Genomic DNA, 19,658 nt, shown 5'->3' on the forward strand with positions numbered 1-19,658 from the left:
CCCAGGTGGGCAGACAGCAAATGCAGAGCGGGAGCACCTGGGACTGTGCACATGAAGAAAAGCACTCCCCCCTCCACCTAGCGCATCAGCTCAGCCAGTTGGCCAGAGCAGAGGATCCCCATCCGAGCACCTGCGTGCCTACATGTGTAAAGCCGTGGCGGCCAGCAGGCAAATGCAGAGAAGGCCTGTCGGCACAGCTTCCAAAGGATGGGCACAGCTGCCAGGGATTGAGACGGGCTCAGGATACACAGCTCCTGCTCCCCACTCCAGTGGCAGCAGATGGAATATGCAACCAGATACTACCACTATGTGACTACACAGTCCACCCCATTAAATAGCCTGAAGAGGTATATTAACACTCCAGACCAGAAGGAAAATGACAAGTACCCAGAAATCAATCCTGAAGGCACAGAAATTTACAATCTAAATGACAAAGAATTCAAAATAGCTATCATAAAAAACCTCAACAAGTTACAAGAAAACTCAGAAAGATAGTTCAATGAAATCAGGAATAAAATTAATGAACAGAGGGAATTCTTCACACAAGAGATTGGAACTATAGAAAAAACCAATCAGAAATGCTGGAGATGAAAAACACAATGAATGAGATAAAGAAAAATCTGGACTCCTTAAATAAGAGAGCTGATATTATGGAGGACAGAATTAGTAATTTAGAAAAGTATAGAAATGCTTCAGCTGGAAGAGGAGAGAGAATTAAGACTAAAAAGAAATGAAGACGTTCTCTGAGTAATGTCCAACTCAATTAGGAAATGCAACATGAGGATTATAGGTATTCTAGAGAGACAAGAGAGAGAGAAAGTAGAGAGCTCGTTCAAAGAAACAATAGCAGAGAACTTCCCAAACCTGGGGAAAGAACCAGGCTTACAAGCAAATGAAGCCAACAGAATTCCTAATTACATCAATGCAAAAAGGCCTTCTCCAAGGCATATATTAGTAAAACTGGCAAAAGTCAATGAAAAAATATATTAAAGGCAGCAAGGTAGAAGAAAATAACCTACAAAGGAACCCCTACCAGGCTTTCAGTGGACTTCTCAGCAGAAACCTTACAGATCAGGAGAGAGTAGAATGATAGATTCAAAAAACTGAAAGACAAAACCTTTCGGCCAAGAATACTGTATCCAGCGAAACTATCCTTCAGATACGATGGAGAAATAAAAACTTTCCCAGATAAACAAAAGCTGAGGGAATTCATCCTACAAGAAATGATCAAGAATGCCCTCAAACCTAAATCAAAAAGGAAAAAGTTTACAAAGCCTTGAGCAAGGAGATAAGCAGACAGACAAAATCAGAAAATTGCAGCTCTCTATCAGAACAGGTTAGCAAACACTTAATTATAACATTAAAGATAAAAGGAAGGAAAGAATCAAAAATAACTATAAACACTTCATTTTAATCACAAACTCACAACACAAAATGGAATAATTTGTGACAACAATAACTTAGACGGGTAAGAGGAAAGAGATGGAACCTGCTTAGGCTAATGGAAATAAGAGGCTATCCGAAAATGGACTATTTCATCTATGAGATTTTTTACACAAACCTTATGGTAACCACTAAACAAAAAATCAGAACAGAGACACAAGTGATAAATAAAGAGAAAACCATCATAGAAAATCACCAAAGTGAAATGGAAGTCAGAAACACACAGAAAGAGAAACAAGGGAAACAGAACAACTGGAAAACAAGAGGAAAAATGGCAGTATTAAGCCATCACATATGAACAATCAATCTAAATGTAAATGGATTGAATTCTCCAACCAAAAGACACAGAGTGGCTGGACGGATCAAAAAACCAGACCCAAGAATATGCTGCCTCCAAGAAATGCATTTCAACTCTAAAGATAAACACAGGCTCAGAGTGAAGGGATAGAAGATGATACTCTAAGCAAATGGCAAACAAAAGAAAGCAAGCATTTCCCTACTTATATCAGACGAAGCCAACTTCAAGACAAAACAGACAATGAGAGACAAAGAGGGGCAGTATATAATGATAAAAGGGACAGTCCACCAAGAGAACATAACACTTATGTGCACCTAACACAGGAGCACCAAAGTACATAAAGCAACTATTAACAGACCTAAAGGAAGAAATTAACAGCAACACAATAATAGTAGGGGACCTCAACACCTCACTTACATCAGTGGATAGAACATCCAGACAGAAAGTCAACAAGGAAATAGTAGAATTAAATGAAAAACTAGACCAGATGGACTTAATAGATATATACAGAACACTCCATCCAAAATCAGCAGAATACACATTCTTCTCAAGTGCACATGGAACATTCTCAAAGATAGACCATATGTTGGGAAACAAGGCAAGCCTCAATAAATTTAAGAAGACTGAAATCATATCAAGCATCTTTTCTAACCACAATGCTATGAAACTAGAAATCAACTATAAGAAAAAAGCTGGGAAAGTGACAAATAGGTGGAGACTAAACAACACGCTACTGAACAACCAACGGATCATTGAAGAAATTAAAAGAGAAATCAAAAAATATCTGGAGACAAATGGAAATGAAAATACACCATACCAACTCATATGAGATACCAGGAAAAGCAGTCCTAACAGGGAAATTCATAGCAATACAGGCTCACATTAACAAACAAGAATAATCTCAAATAAGCAATCTGAAACCACATCTAAAAGAACTGGAAAAAGAAGAACAAACAAGGCCCAAAGTCAACAGAAGGAGAGAAATAATAAAAATTAGAGCAGAAATAAATGAAAGTGAAACAAAAAAAACAGTAGAAAGGATGAATGAAACTAAGAGCTTGTTCTTTGAGAAGACAAACAAAATTGACAAATCCTTACCCAGACTCACTAAGAAAAAAAGAGGGAAGGATCAAATAAATAAAATTAGAAATGAAAGAGGAGAAATTATAATGGATACCACAGAAATACAAAGGATTATAAGAGAATATTATGAAAAACTATATGCCAACAAATTGGACAATCTAGAAGAAATGGATAAATTCTTAGATGCATACAACCTCCCAAAACTGAATCAAGAAGACATAGAGAATCTGAATAGACCAATAACAAGTAAAGAGATTGAAATAGTAATCAAAAACCTCCCAAAAAATAAAAGTCCAGGACCAGATGGCTTCTCTGGAAAATTCTACCAAACATTCAAAGATGATTTAATACCTATCCTTCTCAAACTATTCCAAAGAATTAAAGAAGACGGAACACTTCCTAACACATTCTACGAGGCCAACATTACCCCAATACCAAAGCCAGACAAGGACAACACAAAGAAGGAAAATTACAGGCCAATATCACTAATGAACATAGACGCAAAAATTCTCAACAAAATATTGGCAAACCGAATACAGCAATACATTAAAAGGATCATACATCATGATCAAGTGGGATTTATACCAGAGATGCAGAGATGGTTCAACATCCACAAATCAATCAATGTGATACACCACATTAACAAAAGGATGAATAAAAATCACATGATCATCTCAATAAATGCAGAGAAGCATTTGACAAGATCCAACATCCATTTATGACAAAAACTCTCATTAAAATGGGTATAGAAGGAAAGTACCTCAACATAATAAAGGCCATATATGACAAAACCACAGCCAACATCATACTCAATGGGGAAAAACCGAAAGCCATCCCTCTGAGAGCAAAAGCAAGACAAGGGTTCCCATTCTTGCCACTCTTATTCAACGTAGTACTGGAGGTTTTGGCCAGAGCAATTAGAAAAGAAAAAGAAATAAAAGGTATCCAAACTGGCAAGGAAGAAGTGAAACTCTCACTCTTTGCAGACAATATGATTTTATATATAGAAAACCCTAACCAATCCAACAGAAAACTATTAGAAATAATGAACAACTACAGCAAAGTCACAGAGTACAAAGTCAACTTACAAAAATCAGTTGCATTTGTTTACTCTAATAATGAACTGACAGAAAGAGAACTCAAGAATACAATCCCATTTACAATCACAACAGAAAGAATAAACTATCTAGGAATAAATTTAACCAAAGAGGTGAAAGACCTATACAATGAAAACTATAAGACATCATTGAAAGAAACTGATGATGACATAAAGAAATGGAAAGATATTCCATGCACATGGATTGGAAGAATAAACAGTTAAAATGTCGATACTACCTATAGCAATCTACAGATTCCATGCAATCCCAATCAGAATCCCAATGACATTCTTCACGGAAATAGAACAAAGAATCCTAAAATTCATATGGGATAACAAAAGACCCCGAATAGCTAAAGCAATCCTGAGAAAAAAATAACAAAGCTGGAGGCATTACAATCCCTGACTTCAAAATACACTACAAAGCTACAGTAATCAAAACAGCATGGTACTGGTACAAAAACAGACACACAGATCAATGGAACAGAATTGAAAGCCAAGAAATAAAACCACACATCTATGGACAGCTCATCTTTGACGAAGGATCTAAGAACATACAATGGAGAAAGGAAAGTCTCTTTAACAACTGGTGCTGGAAAAACTGGACAGTCACATGCAAAAGAATGAAAGTAGACCATTATATTTTGCCATACACAACACAAAATGGATTAAAGATTTGAAGGTAAGATGTGAAACCATAAAACTCCTAGAAGAAAATACAGGTAGTATACTCTTTAACAATATACTCTTTGGCTTCCAAGACTCTTTCAGTCTTAGAAGGATCTTTTTGAATACCATGCCTACTCGAGCAAAAGAAGCAAGAGGAAAAAAAACAAAAAAACAAATGGGACTTCATCAGACTAAAGAGCTTCTACAAGGCAAAGGAAACCAGGAACAAAATGAAAAGACAACCCACCAACTGGGAGAAAATATTTGCACATCATATATCCGACAAGGGGTTAATCTCCAACACATACAAAGAACTCATACTACCTAACAACAAAAAACCAAACAACCCGATCAAAAAATGGGCAGAGGAAATGAACAGACATTTTTCCAAAGAAGATATACAGATGGCCCAACAGGCACATGAAAAGATATTCAACATCACTAATCATCAGGGAAATGCAAATCAAAACCACAATAAGATACCACCTTACATCTGTTAGAATGGCTATAACTACCAAGACAAAAAACAACAAATGTTGCACAGGATGTGGAGAAAAGGGAACCCTCATATACTGCTGGTGGGAATGCAAACTGGTGCAGCCACTATAGAAAACAGTATGGAGATTTCTCAAAAAATTAAAAATAGAAATACCACATGATCCAGCTATTCCATTACTGAGTGTTTATTCAAAGAACTTGAAATCAATAATTCAAAGAGACGTATACCCCTATGTTCATGCAGCATTATTCACATAGCCAAGATGTGGAAGCAACCCAAGTGCCCATGGACTGATGAATGGATAAGGAAGGTGTGGTATATATACACAATGGAATACTACTCGGCCATATAAAAGACAAAATCGTCCTATTTGCAACAACATGGATGGAACTTGAGGGTATTATGTTAAGCAAAATAAGCCAAACAGAGAAAGACAAACACCGTATGATTTCACTCATATGTGGAAGATAAGCAAAGACAAACACCGTATGATTTCACTCATATGTGGAAGATAAACATGGACAAAGAGAACAGACTAGTGGTTACCAAAGGGGAAGGGGGTTGGGGTTGGGCATAAGGGATAAAGGGGCACATATATATGGTGACTGACAAATAATAATGTACAACTGAAATTTCACAAGTTAGAAACTATTATGACATCAATAAAATAAAATAAATTATCTGAGGCATGAAATAAAGATTTCAACAGGATACAAATATTCATGGGCAGATTATAATCCAACATCATGGAGGTAAAATTATAAACTATGTTCTATAAGCTAAAACTTTAAATGACACTTTTCTCCCAAAGAAAAACTAGAGTTTATAAATATCATTCACTCCTTCATTCAACAAGACACATTCCTTCATTCATTTCACAAATATTTATTGTCTTTTCCCTCTGTGCCAGGTGCCTTGGGGATTCAGTGGTGAAGACGACACAGTCTTTGTGCTTGCAAGGAAATTTCAGCCTCCACCATCTCCCCTTGCCCCTCCCACATACACCCACCATGCAGAGACCTCTCCAACAGCATTCTTGAAAGATGACCACTTAGCTCTTGCTGTGTGGTATACTGAGAAAGTGTGTATAAAGTGTCCAGCAATCTCTAAATGCACTCTACCTTGCCTACTTCCAACAAACCCCAAGAGCTGAGAGCCCCGAATTCTGTACTAGTTGTGCATAGCCATTAGCCATTCCAACCTTGAGAAATGCATTTCAGCACTCTGAACCTGAGTCTGCTCTGAGATGTCTCTCCTTGAAGGCTCCTTTCAGTTCACAGGGAATGAGATGACTAGAGATTTCTAATAATGGGCAGAGCCATTACCTCACAAGGGGCCTGTTCTATCAGATGACTCAAGTTAAGAAAGTTCTCTTTTATGTAGAGCTGAAATTTCCCCTCCATGAATTCAACCACAGATCTTTGTCCTGCATGCTGAAGTAACACAAAACCTGTCTACAGCCTCTTAACATGAGAATCCCTCAAATATTAAAAAGACATGTCATATTTTCCCAAATCTTTAAAATAAAAAGTGCCCTTTAATGTCAATCAAACCCATGATTCCCAGACCTTTTTATAATATTGGTTACCTTCCTCTGTGAGCTCTTTAGTCAACATTTCTATTTAAAATGTAGAGCCCAAAATAAAACATAATATTCTAGATTTGTAGTACGACCAGCAAGTGCTTGCTATACATCTGCTAATACAACATAAGACTCTATGATTGATGTGGAGAAGAAAAGACAACTGAGCACATAAGAAACAATTAAAGGAACACTATCTGATGCACACTCATTTAAAACTCCACAATAAAGAGACAGGACAGCAGAGTGGTCAAGAGTACACAGCGAGGCCAGATGACCCAGACAGGTTCAGATTCTAGCTATTTACATTAGATGTTAACATCTCTGCTTCAGGTTCCTCATCTATAAAAGGGAGAGCATAACAGTACCTACCTCACAGGACTTATATAAAGAATTGAACGAGTTATCAGATATAAAGCATTTAGAAGAGGCACATAGTAGTTACCATAAATATTATCAAATAAAGTGGGCAACTCATTTATCTAAGTGATTATTTAGGTGATTATCTAAATACCGGTTGTGTGATGTGTGTTCACTAATGACATGAAAAGAAAATAACTTTTTGTTACCTCCTGTGTAACTAAAGATTGAGATATTAATGGATAAAAGTAAACTGACACTTTCTTAGGTTTAAAGGATGTGATATCTCTCTTAACGGAGAAGATGAACTGAACTATGTTATCGGAGAGGAAATTAAGGAGTAAACAGAATAAACAGAAGGTAAACGTTACAGAAACAAGTTCTTAGGAACATTTTTCCCCCTCCCATGAAAACAAGCCTGCTCATTTCAGTTGTACAATGAATGCATAATTTTCAGCATTTTATGTGCTGTAAGAGTGTGTTCTCTTTATTGGTTTGTTTTTATGTATACTTTTTAAGATCTCTCTGGAAGAATCATAATCAAATGCTAATCAACTTTCAGTCATGTCTGCTGTGGCAACTGACCCCTGAACTAAAATGACTCTTTGTTCCAGTGCTTATTTAGTTCTAAAAATAAGTGATACCACATGGTGTCTGCATTTTGTACAACCGAGTAAGCCAGCATGGAAGCGTAGTAAACAGTGAGATTTCACACACACTTGGAGACCACTCACTAAAAATGTTAAGCATAGTTAAATAAGCCAAATAAATTACGTCTTTATGTCTTTCTAGTTAAAAAAATATATATATGCTTTCTTATAAACTTCCATAAGAAGTTTTAACAACGACAATACAACAATTTCTTTAAAATAATGACTCATTTGTTTAAGGGTTAGCCTAATCGTCATTAAAATTTAAAGAAAATAGTCATTTGAACAGCATGCTTTGGAAGCCTAACATCTACTACGTGATTGTGATGACTTTCAAATCATTAAAAAGCTGTTCTTTACCAAATAACATTTACCTAACAAGGTATGATTGTAATTTCATTCATTAGAGAATGGTTGCTTTTCCCAATAACACTTACTAACGTGAGATAAAAGTGGAGACAAATCTTCACTACATCTTTGAAAGACAGGCAGGATAGAATGTTTTCTCAAGATAAAGTTCATTCATATTCTCTTTCAAAATCCCCAAACTTTTAGGAATTGGCAACATATTGTCACTTGTGAAGGGAACAGAGGGATGATAACTTCGTAATAATGATGGCCACTAACATTTATTAAACTGTATGTGCTCATCATTGGGCAAGGTATTTTAGTGCATCATCATCACATTTAATTTAATCCTCATAACCCTATGAGGCAGGTATCATTGTTACCCTCAATTATAAGTGAGGACACTGGGATTCACAGGGCTTACCTAACTTGTCCAAGGTCACACAGCCAAGCCAGCTTCAAACCCAGGCTGTCTGACTTCATAGTCTAAGCTCTGCAATTGGATAAATCAAAAAAAGCTGGGGATATACATATCACTATCAGTGAGAAAGAGACAGAGACAGCAGCAGATGTGAGAAGAAAGACAGGGCGGCAAAGACTATCCAGACGGAAAGAATACTGTGTGGAAGGAAAGAGCCCTGAATTAAACATTGGGAGGTCTGGATCCTCTTCCTGGGGGGCACAGTGTGACCGAGGGGAAATAATTCTTCTCTCCATACATAAGAAGAGAATTCTTCTCTCTAATATAGAAAAACACATTCACATACAGCACAGAGGTGCGTTAAAGATAAAAATGTTAAAGTGAAAACAAAACTCCAAAACACCATACAAATACCAATAAAATAAAAAACGAAAATGAACAAAAAAATTAAGAATATATTATAGACTCCCCAATCATAGAAAATGGTAGAACTCAAACTACGAATAAATTAACGATGAACATTAATTAGGCCTAAAGGCTCATAAAATGCCAACAAGGCTGCTGGGATTGTCCTTTCCCTTCCCCAATCACATCGCTGACACTTAAAGTCACAGAAAATGCTTTTAGTGTTAGTAGGTTTTGTTGTTGTCGTTATCGTTGACTATTGCAGAAGACACTTGTAAAACCAAAAACGCAAACCCTGGTCAAAATTAGCCTGATTTAAGGTAATTAAAAAGTATATATGTGTATATATGTATACATATATATTTTTTTCAATTGATTATATCTATTTATTTCAGCACTGTGAGACCCGGAGCAGAGGAACCCAGCTATGCTGTGCAAGCAACAGAAACTGAGATAATAAACGAGTGTTGTTTTAAGCCACTAAGTTTGTAGTAATTTGTTACGAAGCAACAGAAAACTAACACCATACCTGAGGTGATAAAGAAAACCAGAAAAACAAGACTACTATTAACTCCAGGATTGGGAACATAGGACTGTGCAAGAAAGGAAAAGTAATCATCAGGTAGGGAGGTTTTAACCATGTCCACAAATCCTTTGACACTATTATCATGGTGTCTACATTCTTGAAGTTCAGCCAGCCTTGGTGACTTGCTCATAACCAATAGAATGCAGCAGAAATGATGCTAAATAACTTCCCGGGTGAAGTCATTTTCTGCCCTGCTCTCTAGAACACCCACTCTAGAACCCATTTCACCAAAGAGTTTGGCATTGGATTTTTGGGCAAAGCACAGCTTTTCCATTTTCTGTTTACTAATTCTAGATTTTCCATTTACTGTTGTCCCTTGTCAATATATCCTTAGGGACTTCAAGGAGAGGAAGAGTGGCTTTAGTGAAGTAGAATTTGATCATTTCTGGATTCTCCAGCCATAACACCACCAAACTACACCATTAACCTCTGACATGAACTAGCCAAAATAACAGCATCAGCAGAAGTCATTGCAATCCAGGAAGGTGGGATATTTAAATATTTAAACATAGGGAGGATTGTCAATTACTGATTGAAAACATATCTCTTATTCTATTTTATACCCTGGAAAGTTCTACCCAATTGATTTGCTGTAAAACTCTAAGAAATCTGCCTAACATTTTAGTCTCCACATTTTTAGTCCAAAAAACTTCAGAAATAATGTTTGGTTGAGTGAAGAAATTTCTTGAAAATGTTTCAACAAAAAGTCTTCTCATGCCTAAAATAAACTTTCACCTTATTAATTAAATCAACAAATACTGATGCATAAGGTTACTATGAGGTAAAAAGATATGACAGAGTCCTCGTCCTCAAGGAGGTTATAATAAACATAAGTACTTAACTAAATGTATGGCAGAATATCATAAGTTCTATAAGAAAGGTACAACAGGAGAGACTGCATGCAGCTGGAGGTCTAAGAAAGCTGTACTAAGGATTTGAATAACCTCTCCCAAACCCAAGCTTTTTAGTTCCCTTTATCTTTATCCACTCCAACGCCCTAGACCTTGTCTTCACCTGAAATTGTTCCATCCTCTAAATCTAAAATTTTGGAACCCTCTTTCAGACTACACTCTAGATCCCTGTTGGGGTAAACTCTTATTCCCCCACTTCCATGAGTCTCCATAGAGAGGGGATGACTATTGTTCACTCCTTACCCCACCTTTACTTGGGAGGAAGGAAGAATAAGCAACATTTTGGCCTTAAGCTTCCAAAAATTTATCAGAAGCTCTGTACTTAGTGGTTATTGGATCCTGTTCAGCCTTTAATAAAGCTGTCCCTTACTCCTTGTGTTTCATTCTCAAAAACTGAGAACTCAGAGAGGAAAGATGGATAAGTTATTGATCCCTAAAACATCCAACAATCCCTTTACATTTCTGTCCAATATGCCCTATAAACCATCAACCCTGGATCAATTCAGTTGTGGTTCTCTACCCCCATCTTAAAGAAAATGCTATAGGCGTAGGAATTAAAAACAATTTTCAACTTGACCTCCAATCTTTGGCAGACACTATTTACTACCTAGTACTTTTCTACATGTCCCTGTTTGGTTTCAATTCTCATTTTCTACAGAAGCTACTCCAAACCCATCTAAACCCTTACTCAAAGCAGATGAGCTTGTCTTTAACTTCACTGAGAAAATAGTAGTATTTGGGTTTGAAATATATGAACTTCCTGCCCACACCTACTTCCATAAGCTTTCTGTCTCCTGTTGAATGCTAATCTCTTAACCTATGCCCTTCAGCTTACACAGCAATCATGCTCCATCAGTTATTCCCTCTCTCTCCTGAAGCTTCAACATTTTTTTTTGCTGAGGAAGATTCACCCTGAGCTAACATCTGTTGCCAATCTTCCTCTTTTTCTGCTTGAGGAAGGTAAGCCCTGAGCTAACATCTGTGCCAGTCTTCCTCTGTTTGAGGACCTACACAAGTGGTGTAGGTCCATGCCCGGGATCTGAACCTGTGAACCTAGGCCGCCGAAGTGGAGCACACCGAACTTAACCACTATGCCACTGGGCCAGCCCTGAAGCTTCAACTTTTGATTCTAGCAAACCTTTCCTCTCTTCATATTAACACAGTCAAAACCCATTTTAAAAACAAAGCAAAAGAGGAACAACAATGAAACCAAAGCTCTCTCTTCCAGCCTGAACATTCTTCTCTCTATACTTGTTCTCCCTCTGTTAATAGCCAAACTTTTAGAAAAGTAATCTACCCTGGCTTCTCTACCTTTCTACTTTGCATTTGCAGTGCAGCCTAATGCTTGTCACCCCACCACTGAAACTATTCACATCAATGTGACCAAATGACCCCCAAGTTAACAAATTCAACAAATGCTTCTCATTTCTTCTTTGACTTGATCTCTCTACAGTATTTGATGTTTAACAACTTCTGTCTTGAAACTCTCTTCCACTGGCTTTTCACAGCATCACTGCCTTCTGAGGCTCCTTCTACACTTCAGAATGCTCTCTCTCAGTCTTCACTGGTCAAACCTTAAATTTTAACATTTTTCCAGGATTCTATTCTTGGCTTTCTTCTCCTTGAACTAAACTCTCCCTGGGGAGGAGGGAGGATAAGGAATATTGACACCATGAATTATCCCACGTGCCCATAAATCAATAAGACTAAATCTGAATTCGTTTGCTTCCTGCCCTCCCCTCACTCCTACCAGGGCTTACCTCTATCACGTATAAACTGCTCTGCATTTGTTTATCTGTCCTCCCTGCCCTGGCGTGCCTGGGCAACGGACACAACTGTCACCAGTGGTGGCTTCCTAGAGCAAGAACTGGGCGTGTGGATGGGGACAACAACATAGCAAGAGCAATGCATCTTAGAGGACCTAGAATATGTACTTATACAAAGTACCCCAGATGAACTTCACTGAATTGTACTGTGAATATTTTGAGGGAGGTGATATATATAATTTATTCATCTTTGAATCTCTTGTGCTTCGCACAAGTGCCTGGCCCACAGTGGATACTCAATTCATATTTTTTTGAATGAAAGCGGTAGAAGAAGAATGATATAGCTGAGATAAGCTTTGAAGAATTGGTAGAATTTCAACAGCTATAGCTAGAGGAGGAATCATTCAAGTCAGAGGGAACGGGAAAAGCACAGGTACAGACAGAAATGCTGGACTGGTGAGGTGTACAAGGACAAATTAATTTGTTGCTTAATTATAAGCAACACTCGAATGCTGAGGCATGATTTTACAAGACTTTAAGACAGAGTCACAGATGTAACCTGACAGGCAACAGCAAGCCAGTGAGGTCTTTTAAGCAATGTGATTTGCAACTGGAAAAGAACTGGAACAGAGGACACCTCTTAAATAGCTACCACATGAATTACCTAAATGAGAAGAAATGAAGGCCTGAACTATAACAACTGCGTGAACTACAGCAATAGAGTAAAAGTAGAAGAGAAGGAGAAATATTATTTTAAAATTGAAAGTAAAAAACAAACTTTTTGAATATTCAAGAACAATGGAATTAGCTGAAGTATTAAATTTAAAAGAGATGAAAAATTTAAAGCATTAAAACTGAAAAGTCTAAAAAGGAAAAAACTATAAATATTTTTCAAAAAATACATTTAATACATTATTGGTTTATTGACCCAATCATGTATGGTGTTGGGTGTTGGAGTATGCAATGTATTTATCAAGTTTACGGTGTTAGTAAGAACTCCAACATGCATAGTTGACACACAGCTGGTAACTGAAGATGGAGTTCTGTACATGCTTAGGAAAGGTCATTCTATAACTTTGGAGTAGGGAGTTAGCAGAATATAACCATACCGTGAAGCTGTTGTTAGCATTTTTTGTGCTTGCTTCAGCTACACTGGCATCTGAGAGGTCAACTTCATCAAATATCAGAGACTGTTAATGAAAAAGAACACAAACATATTAAATGAAAACCTAACTCAATGTTCCTCAATAATTTTTTTAATATCAAGTCATGACTACGAAGCTATGCCAGGATTTAGGAATAGAAAATGAAAATGAACTTAAGTCAGTGATACTCTGTGAGTAAAACCATAAAGTACAACTAACACATAAATCCCAAACTGAAAAGAACTTTAAAGAATCCCCTGGCACACTACGTCAATGCAAAACGCTCTGTACTCTCTAGAAGCATAATTTATGGGGAAGCTTCTAAGTGTGCGACATACACACATACACTCACACATCCCCCACATCTCTAAACCTGTAACAACTTTGCCAGGAAGGGAAAGGCAACGTCATCGTTCCCACATTTGCTAAATGAGAAATGAGAAGCACCTAGTCCTGGCTCAGATCGCCACGAGTTTCTGAACTTTCTGAACCTTATTTTCCACATCTATAAATATGTTCAAATGAAATGATAAATGTGCTCTGTAAATATAAGATGATGTTTCTTTTGTACTCTTAAAAGTGGTTTTAATCAAAAAAGTTTCAGTAGTAAAAACTCCATAGAAATGGAATCTTTAAAAATGTACAATTTAGAGATTAGGAAATTCTAGTGAATAAATGTATCCTTCCCACTTTTAGTCAGTTGGTCATTGTTCACACTCATTCAATGTTCTTGCAGTAAAGCAGATATAAAAATGCAGCTCAGAACTACAGAAAAGGGGGACCCCTTCTCTGAGAGCTTCCACCGCGCCCCCGATCTCTAAGCAGTTATAAAAAGTCTATTTCAATCCAACCAATCTGACTCTAGGACTTTTTCCCTGACTAGAAAGAATTTATAATCTAGCACAGGAGATGGAGTAGACACAACTAATTTTAATGTAAGATAGACTATTAAAAGTGGAAGAGAAGAGATACTACGAAATGCTAGGGAAGGTCACAGATAATTTCTCCAGCAGAATACACTTAAACTCTCTTGTGAATGCTGGAATAAAGACTATTTGAGGGGGATCTTAAAGAAAACAGGGAATTTCTTCAAGTGGAGATAGAGGGAAAGTCATCCTGGAGATGGGCAACACGGGGCAAGGCTGAAGGCTATCAAGTGGGCAGAGCTATCTGGAGATAAATGCGAAAAGTCAGGATGGAGCCAAATCAGGGACGATCTTGTACATAATGACTTTTAAAATATGATTATTTTATTTGGTCATTACTTCTACAACTGCATAAACTAAGAATTAGGTTTGTTTGTTTGTTTATTTTTACCTCTTGGCATATAACTATACTAATTATATCAGGAACATACATTTTTAAATATGGAAATTATTAATTATTCAACTGGCAGAGGAGCAAGAAACGTCAATGTTTATTTTTGAAGGAATACTAAAATATCATTTTAAATGGAAGCTCATCATTACAAATTTTTTTCTCTCAAAACTACATCATTCTTATTCAACTGTCATATAAAAACTAGTTAGAGCCTTGATTTTATTTCACTATGATTTTTATTCTTAACTGCTAGCAAAATCAACAACACACATTATCCACAGCCGCTCCACTGGAATGTGCTGGAATTGGGATACGAACTTTTGCCTGAAACCAGAGCATGAATTCTTAGCAACTACAGCAATTCTCTGTCTCTTGGTCAGGGAAAGATCTATAAGGTAAAAAGCAGCAAGCAAGGGGGGCAAACCCCAAATTTTGAGTTTATTATATCTAATACAGTTACACTTAATGTTTCATTTTAATTGGAAGGAAAAAAGAAAGAAAGCAAATTATACTAAAACCTTCCTATAAGATTGTTCTTAGGGGACACGGCATGAATTGACTGAAATAGACCCCCTTGGGATTTGGTCCAAGATGGACCACATTTATACTGAATTCACAGAGGAGCAGTAAGGCTACAGTGAGCACCAAGACAAAAACAGCTTACAGAACATCCACAACCTCAAGCACTTACAACTAGTATTCTCTGGAATTACCTTTGAGTCCTTTGCATAATAGAGCGTACGGCCTCGAAGTTTGAAGTATCGCTTTTTCCACCTCTGGAAAGAACTGGTTTGCTTCAAAAGTTGTCCCTCTTTAATACTGGTCTGGGGAGAAGCAGAAGCAGAATGATATGATTAAAATGGAATCCAAAACCAAACACAATGCAGAATTAATGACACACTATCATTAACATTTTGAATATGATTTCCCATGTCTTACAAATTACATGAGAGACTATTTTCTTCTCACCATTCAACCAAGGGAGCACATGTACAAAGCCCCAAAGAGCAAAGCGCAATGTGACACGGTTCCCTGCTCTCCAAGTAGTCACGCATAGTATGGAGGACACATGCACACAAACTAACACTTGCAATACAGTGTGATGCATACGTGTAATGTGCGTGTAATGTAATAATGTCATGATTAAGAAAAGCATGGGCTCTGGAGCCAGAAACCTTGTGTTCAACTCCTGGTGCCACTACTTAGTAGCTGGATGATCTCAGACAAGTTACGGAACTTCTTCATGTCTTTATTTATTCATCTATAAAATGGGGATGACAATAAGCCATACCTTATAGAGATGTGGTGACGAATAAATTAAAAACATGTAAAGGACTTCTTGTACGGCACATAGCAAGTCATTTATCATTAGTTATGTGTTATTGTAACAAACACATATTCAAAGCACTGTGCATGGTGGTCCAGAGAAGGAAGCATCAGCTCTGTCTCAGAGGGAGTCAAAGAAGTCCCCCCAGAGGAGAGGCTGGGGTGGGTCTCGAAGGAGTTTATCAGAATGACAAGGGGTGGAGAAGGATATTTTAGGTGTGTGCAAAAGTAGAAAGTTTAAAACAGCATGGAGATTTGGGGAATCTTCAAAGAGCTTTTGGTTATAAATGTAGGATAGAGTTTGCAAGGGGGAGCAGTAGGAGATGTGGCTGGAAGAGGTGGGCAGGGGCTCCATGACTCTGGGCCAGACTCTGTGCTAAGCGCTTTGTGTATACAAGTTCATTTCATCGTCACGAACAAAATACTTGGAACCCCTCTGACTTCATCTAGTATCTCTCCCTCGCTTGGTCCCCTCCATCTACAATGGCGCTTTGCTTTTGAGTGGGCATGCATGCTCCTCCCTCAGGTCTGGACACTACCTACTCTCTGCTCCTGGACTGCCCTTCCCTCAGATATTCATCTGACCAACTCCTTCACCCCCTTCAAGTCTCTGACCTTCTCAATGAGACCCACCTCACTGACCTCCTATTTAATACTGCAACATGCTCTCCACATTTCCCCCCATCCTGATCTTATTTACTCCCCACACAAAGTACTTTCCATCTTCTAAGGTATAATGTAATTCACTTATTTATTATGTTTATTGTTACCCCTCTTAGAATATAGGGTCCCTGAGTTTATTATATCTGATAAAGTTAATGTTTCATTTTAATTGCAAGGAAAGAAGACGGAAAGGAAGAAGAAAAGTACATTTATAGCAGCCTAAACTTATAGCCTTGCTACGAGATTGTCCTTAGGAGACATGTCACGGGACTGACTCAAATAGATCCCCTGGGGCTGGGGTCCAAGATGGATCACACTTATAGTGAATTCACAGAAGAGCAGTAATGCTATAATGACCCTCCAAGACAAAAACAGCTCATAGAATCAAAATTTTAAATCCATCCCACTGAACTGCACAGTGATGCATCTCAAGCGTCTAGAAAATTATCTGGCACATATGATACTGAGATCTATATGAATGAATAGCAGGTGCTGAGATTAGACCCATGTCTGCTTGACTCCAGAGTTTATTCCCAACTTTTATATCACACTGTGTTTTTTTAGCAACAAGACACGAAATACTGAGAAAAGTTTGTTGTCTCCGAAAGGCAGTTAGGTCATATTAACGTTACTTTCAATTTCAATAAGAGATTTTCTCTAGAGCTTGCTCTCAGATTGTCCTCCAGGAATTGTTGTGAGATCATTAAAACGTAATCATAACAAAATACTTCAAATGATGATAACAAAATACTTTTGAAATTTCAGTACCAAAGAGCCCAGTTTACAGTCAGACAGACAGACTTGAAGCCAGGCTCCATCACACACTAACAATATAAACCAGGCCAGTTCTTCAGCTCTCTGTGCCCCAGTTTCCTCTCCTAAAGTATGGGAATAATAATACCAACTTCACAAGCTTGTTGCATCTAATTTAATAATAAGATAATGTCTGGAGAGCACTTAGCACACTGTCTGGGTTACAGAAAACATTCAATAAACGGCATAAAGTGTTATTATTATGATATCATTATGCTATAAAGTTCAGGGAGTATTTGCCAGACACCAAATTATAAGAGCTTCTTGAAAGAAGTGAAGAAGTGTCTGCAGGCCACTGCGAGGGCAAAGAACAGCTAGAGGAGAAGGAGTGTCAAGAGATGAGGTTAAGGGAGACAAGAGCCAGGAGATGCTGGCCACAACAGGGAGTTTGCTTTTTATTCTAAGTGCAAAAAGCTAGTGAAATGTTTGAAGCAGCAGAGTGAGAATGGGAAAACGAATGAGAAAGGAAATGGAGGACCGACTGGGAGGCTGCGGCAGTAGTCCAAAGGGAAGACACTAGAAGTTAGACTAGAAGACGAATGAAGGTTATAGCATCACTGAGACGTGCAGAAGTTGAGGAATTTGAGATGTTATTGTGGAGGCAGAATCCACTGGACTTGCTAATAGATGTGAAGGGCGAGAAAGAGAAAAGAACCAAGGAAAAGTCTAAGCATTTGGCTTGGGCAACTAGATACAAAAGACAGAGAGAAAGGGGTATCAGCAAGAGTTACTTGGTGAGATACACTGTTACCCTGTGCAGCATCTCACGTTACCCAGGGCAGAGAGTGTGTCAGTCTTAAACCCAAACACAAAGTATTGAAACGCTATAAAAACATAACTTATCCAAAGAACAAATCATTTGGCAATTCAGATTATAGAAGTGGGTGTATTGGGATTTTTGTAAAGTTCTGTTTAAGGCAATGAGGAAGAAAACTTAATGTTTGGTCTATTTATGTTCTAAAAGCACTGTTTTAAGAAAGCATAAATAAGCTACTTCATTCTCCACATGGTTATGAGAGTAATTTTCTAAAATGAAAATCTGATTATATTATGCCACAGCTTAAAGCCTTTCATTAGTTCTATTTTGCCTGCAGCATAAAGTCCAAACTTCTATATGTATCATAGAACACCCCTACATAACGCTCTCCAACCCCATCACCTGCCCCTTCCCATGCTCCTCCCTCTGCCCTAAAGTCCTCGCCTCAATTTGCCTGTCTTGAAAGCTCCCCTCCCATTCATCTCAACTCTGATCCACTGCCACTGCCCCTGTGACGGCTTCTCTGATTCCCTGGGAAGAAGCAACCAATGCCACCTTTGTCCCTCTAAGGCATTCTCATCCTAGCTGTATAACCGCACCTACGACACTGAATGGCTTCAGTTTACACGGTTGTGGTCCCACCATGCTGTGACCTTCATAAGAGCAAAGACTGTGTCCTATGCATTTTAATAACATCGCCATCTAACACACTAGCTGAAACCTTAGGGCCTCCATAAATGTTGAACTGAACAACTTTAGTTAAAGTGTAAAATGGTATGTAAGATAACTTTATATTTTAAAAACATGAAAGAATTAGGAAATAGGAAATACTGGCTGGAAATTATTTTATGGTTTCCAGCATTCAGGAGGTCTGAGCCTGCTTCTTTTCACGTGTATCAAAACAGCAGATATAATGCAGAAGGGTGTAAGTGCCCCTAGGAGCACTCCCTGGGTGAGGGGTTGGGGAGAGATAGGCAGAGGGACAGGAAAATGTCTATCTAACCTGACTTTAAGAATATTGCTAATTTAGAGATGATCCTTACATAGTCTTTCAAAGCAAATAATTTATCTGTTTTTTCTATATCACTTTATGCTCTTTAAATCTTGCATAAGCATAGATTAATCTGCCACGTGTGAGGCTGTGAGGACTACAAAAAGGTGTAAGACATAGTCCTCATCTTCATGCATTTACAGACTTCTCTGTGTTATAATATATAAACAGTTCACTTTTTTTTTTTTTTTGGTGAGGAAGATCAGCCCTGAGCTAACATCTGCCAACCCTTCTCTCTCTCTCTTTTTTTTTTTTTGCTGAGGAAGACTGGCCCTGGGCTAACATCCATGCCCATCTTCTTCTACTCTATACGGGATGCCACCACAGCATGGCCCGACAAGTGGTTCGTCGGTGCAAGCCCGGGATCCGAACCAGTGAACCCCGGGCCGCCGCAGTGGAGTGCGGGCACTTAACCACTTGCGCCACCGGGCCCGCCCCCAAATAGTTCACTTTAAATTCTTGAAGA

The 19,658-nt window shown here is 38.0% G+C and overlaps 1 protein-coding gene across 4 annotated transcripts in view; it reads right to left on the reverse strand.

The window, feature by feature from the left end:
• The window catches only part of DGKH (diacylglycerol kinase eta), a 180,377-nt gene that overhangs the window by 96,598 nt on the left and 64,121 nt on the right, over positions 1–19,658 (reverse strand). For all 4 annotated transcript variants that reach the window (XM_058548239.1, XM_058548238.1, XM_058548236.1 and 1 more), the window contains exons 3-4: positions 15,296–15,406; positions 13,227–13,307 (exon numbers count right to left, since the gene is read on the reverse strand). In XM_058548239.1, the coding sequence (XP_058404222.1) occupies positions 13,227–13,307; positions 15,296–15,406 (192 nt within the window). The remainder of the gene's footprint in view (positions 1–13,226; positions 13,308–15,295; positions 15,407–19,658) is intronic.

This window comes from Diceros bicornis, chromosome 9, assembly GCF_020826845.1.
Source record: "Diceros bicornis minor isolate mBicDic1 chromosome 9, mDicBic1.mat.cur, whole genome shotgun sequence".
NCBI classification, from domain to species: Eukaryota; Metazoa; Chordata; class Mammalia; order Perissodactyla; family Rhinocerotidae; genus Diceros; species Diceros bicornis.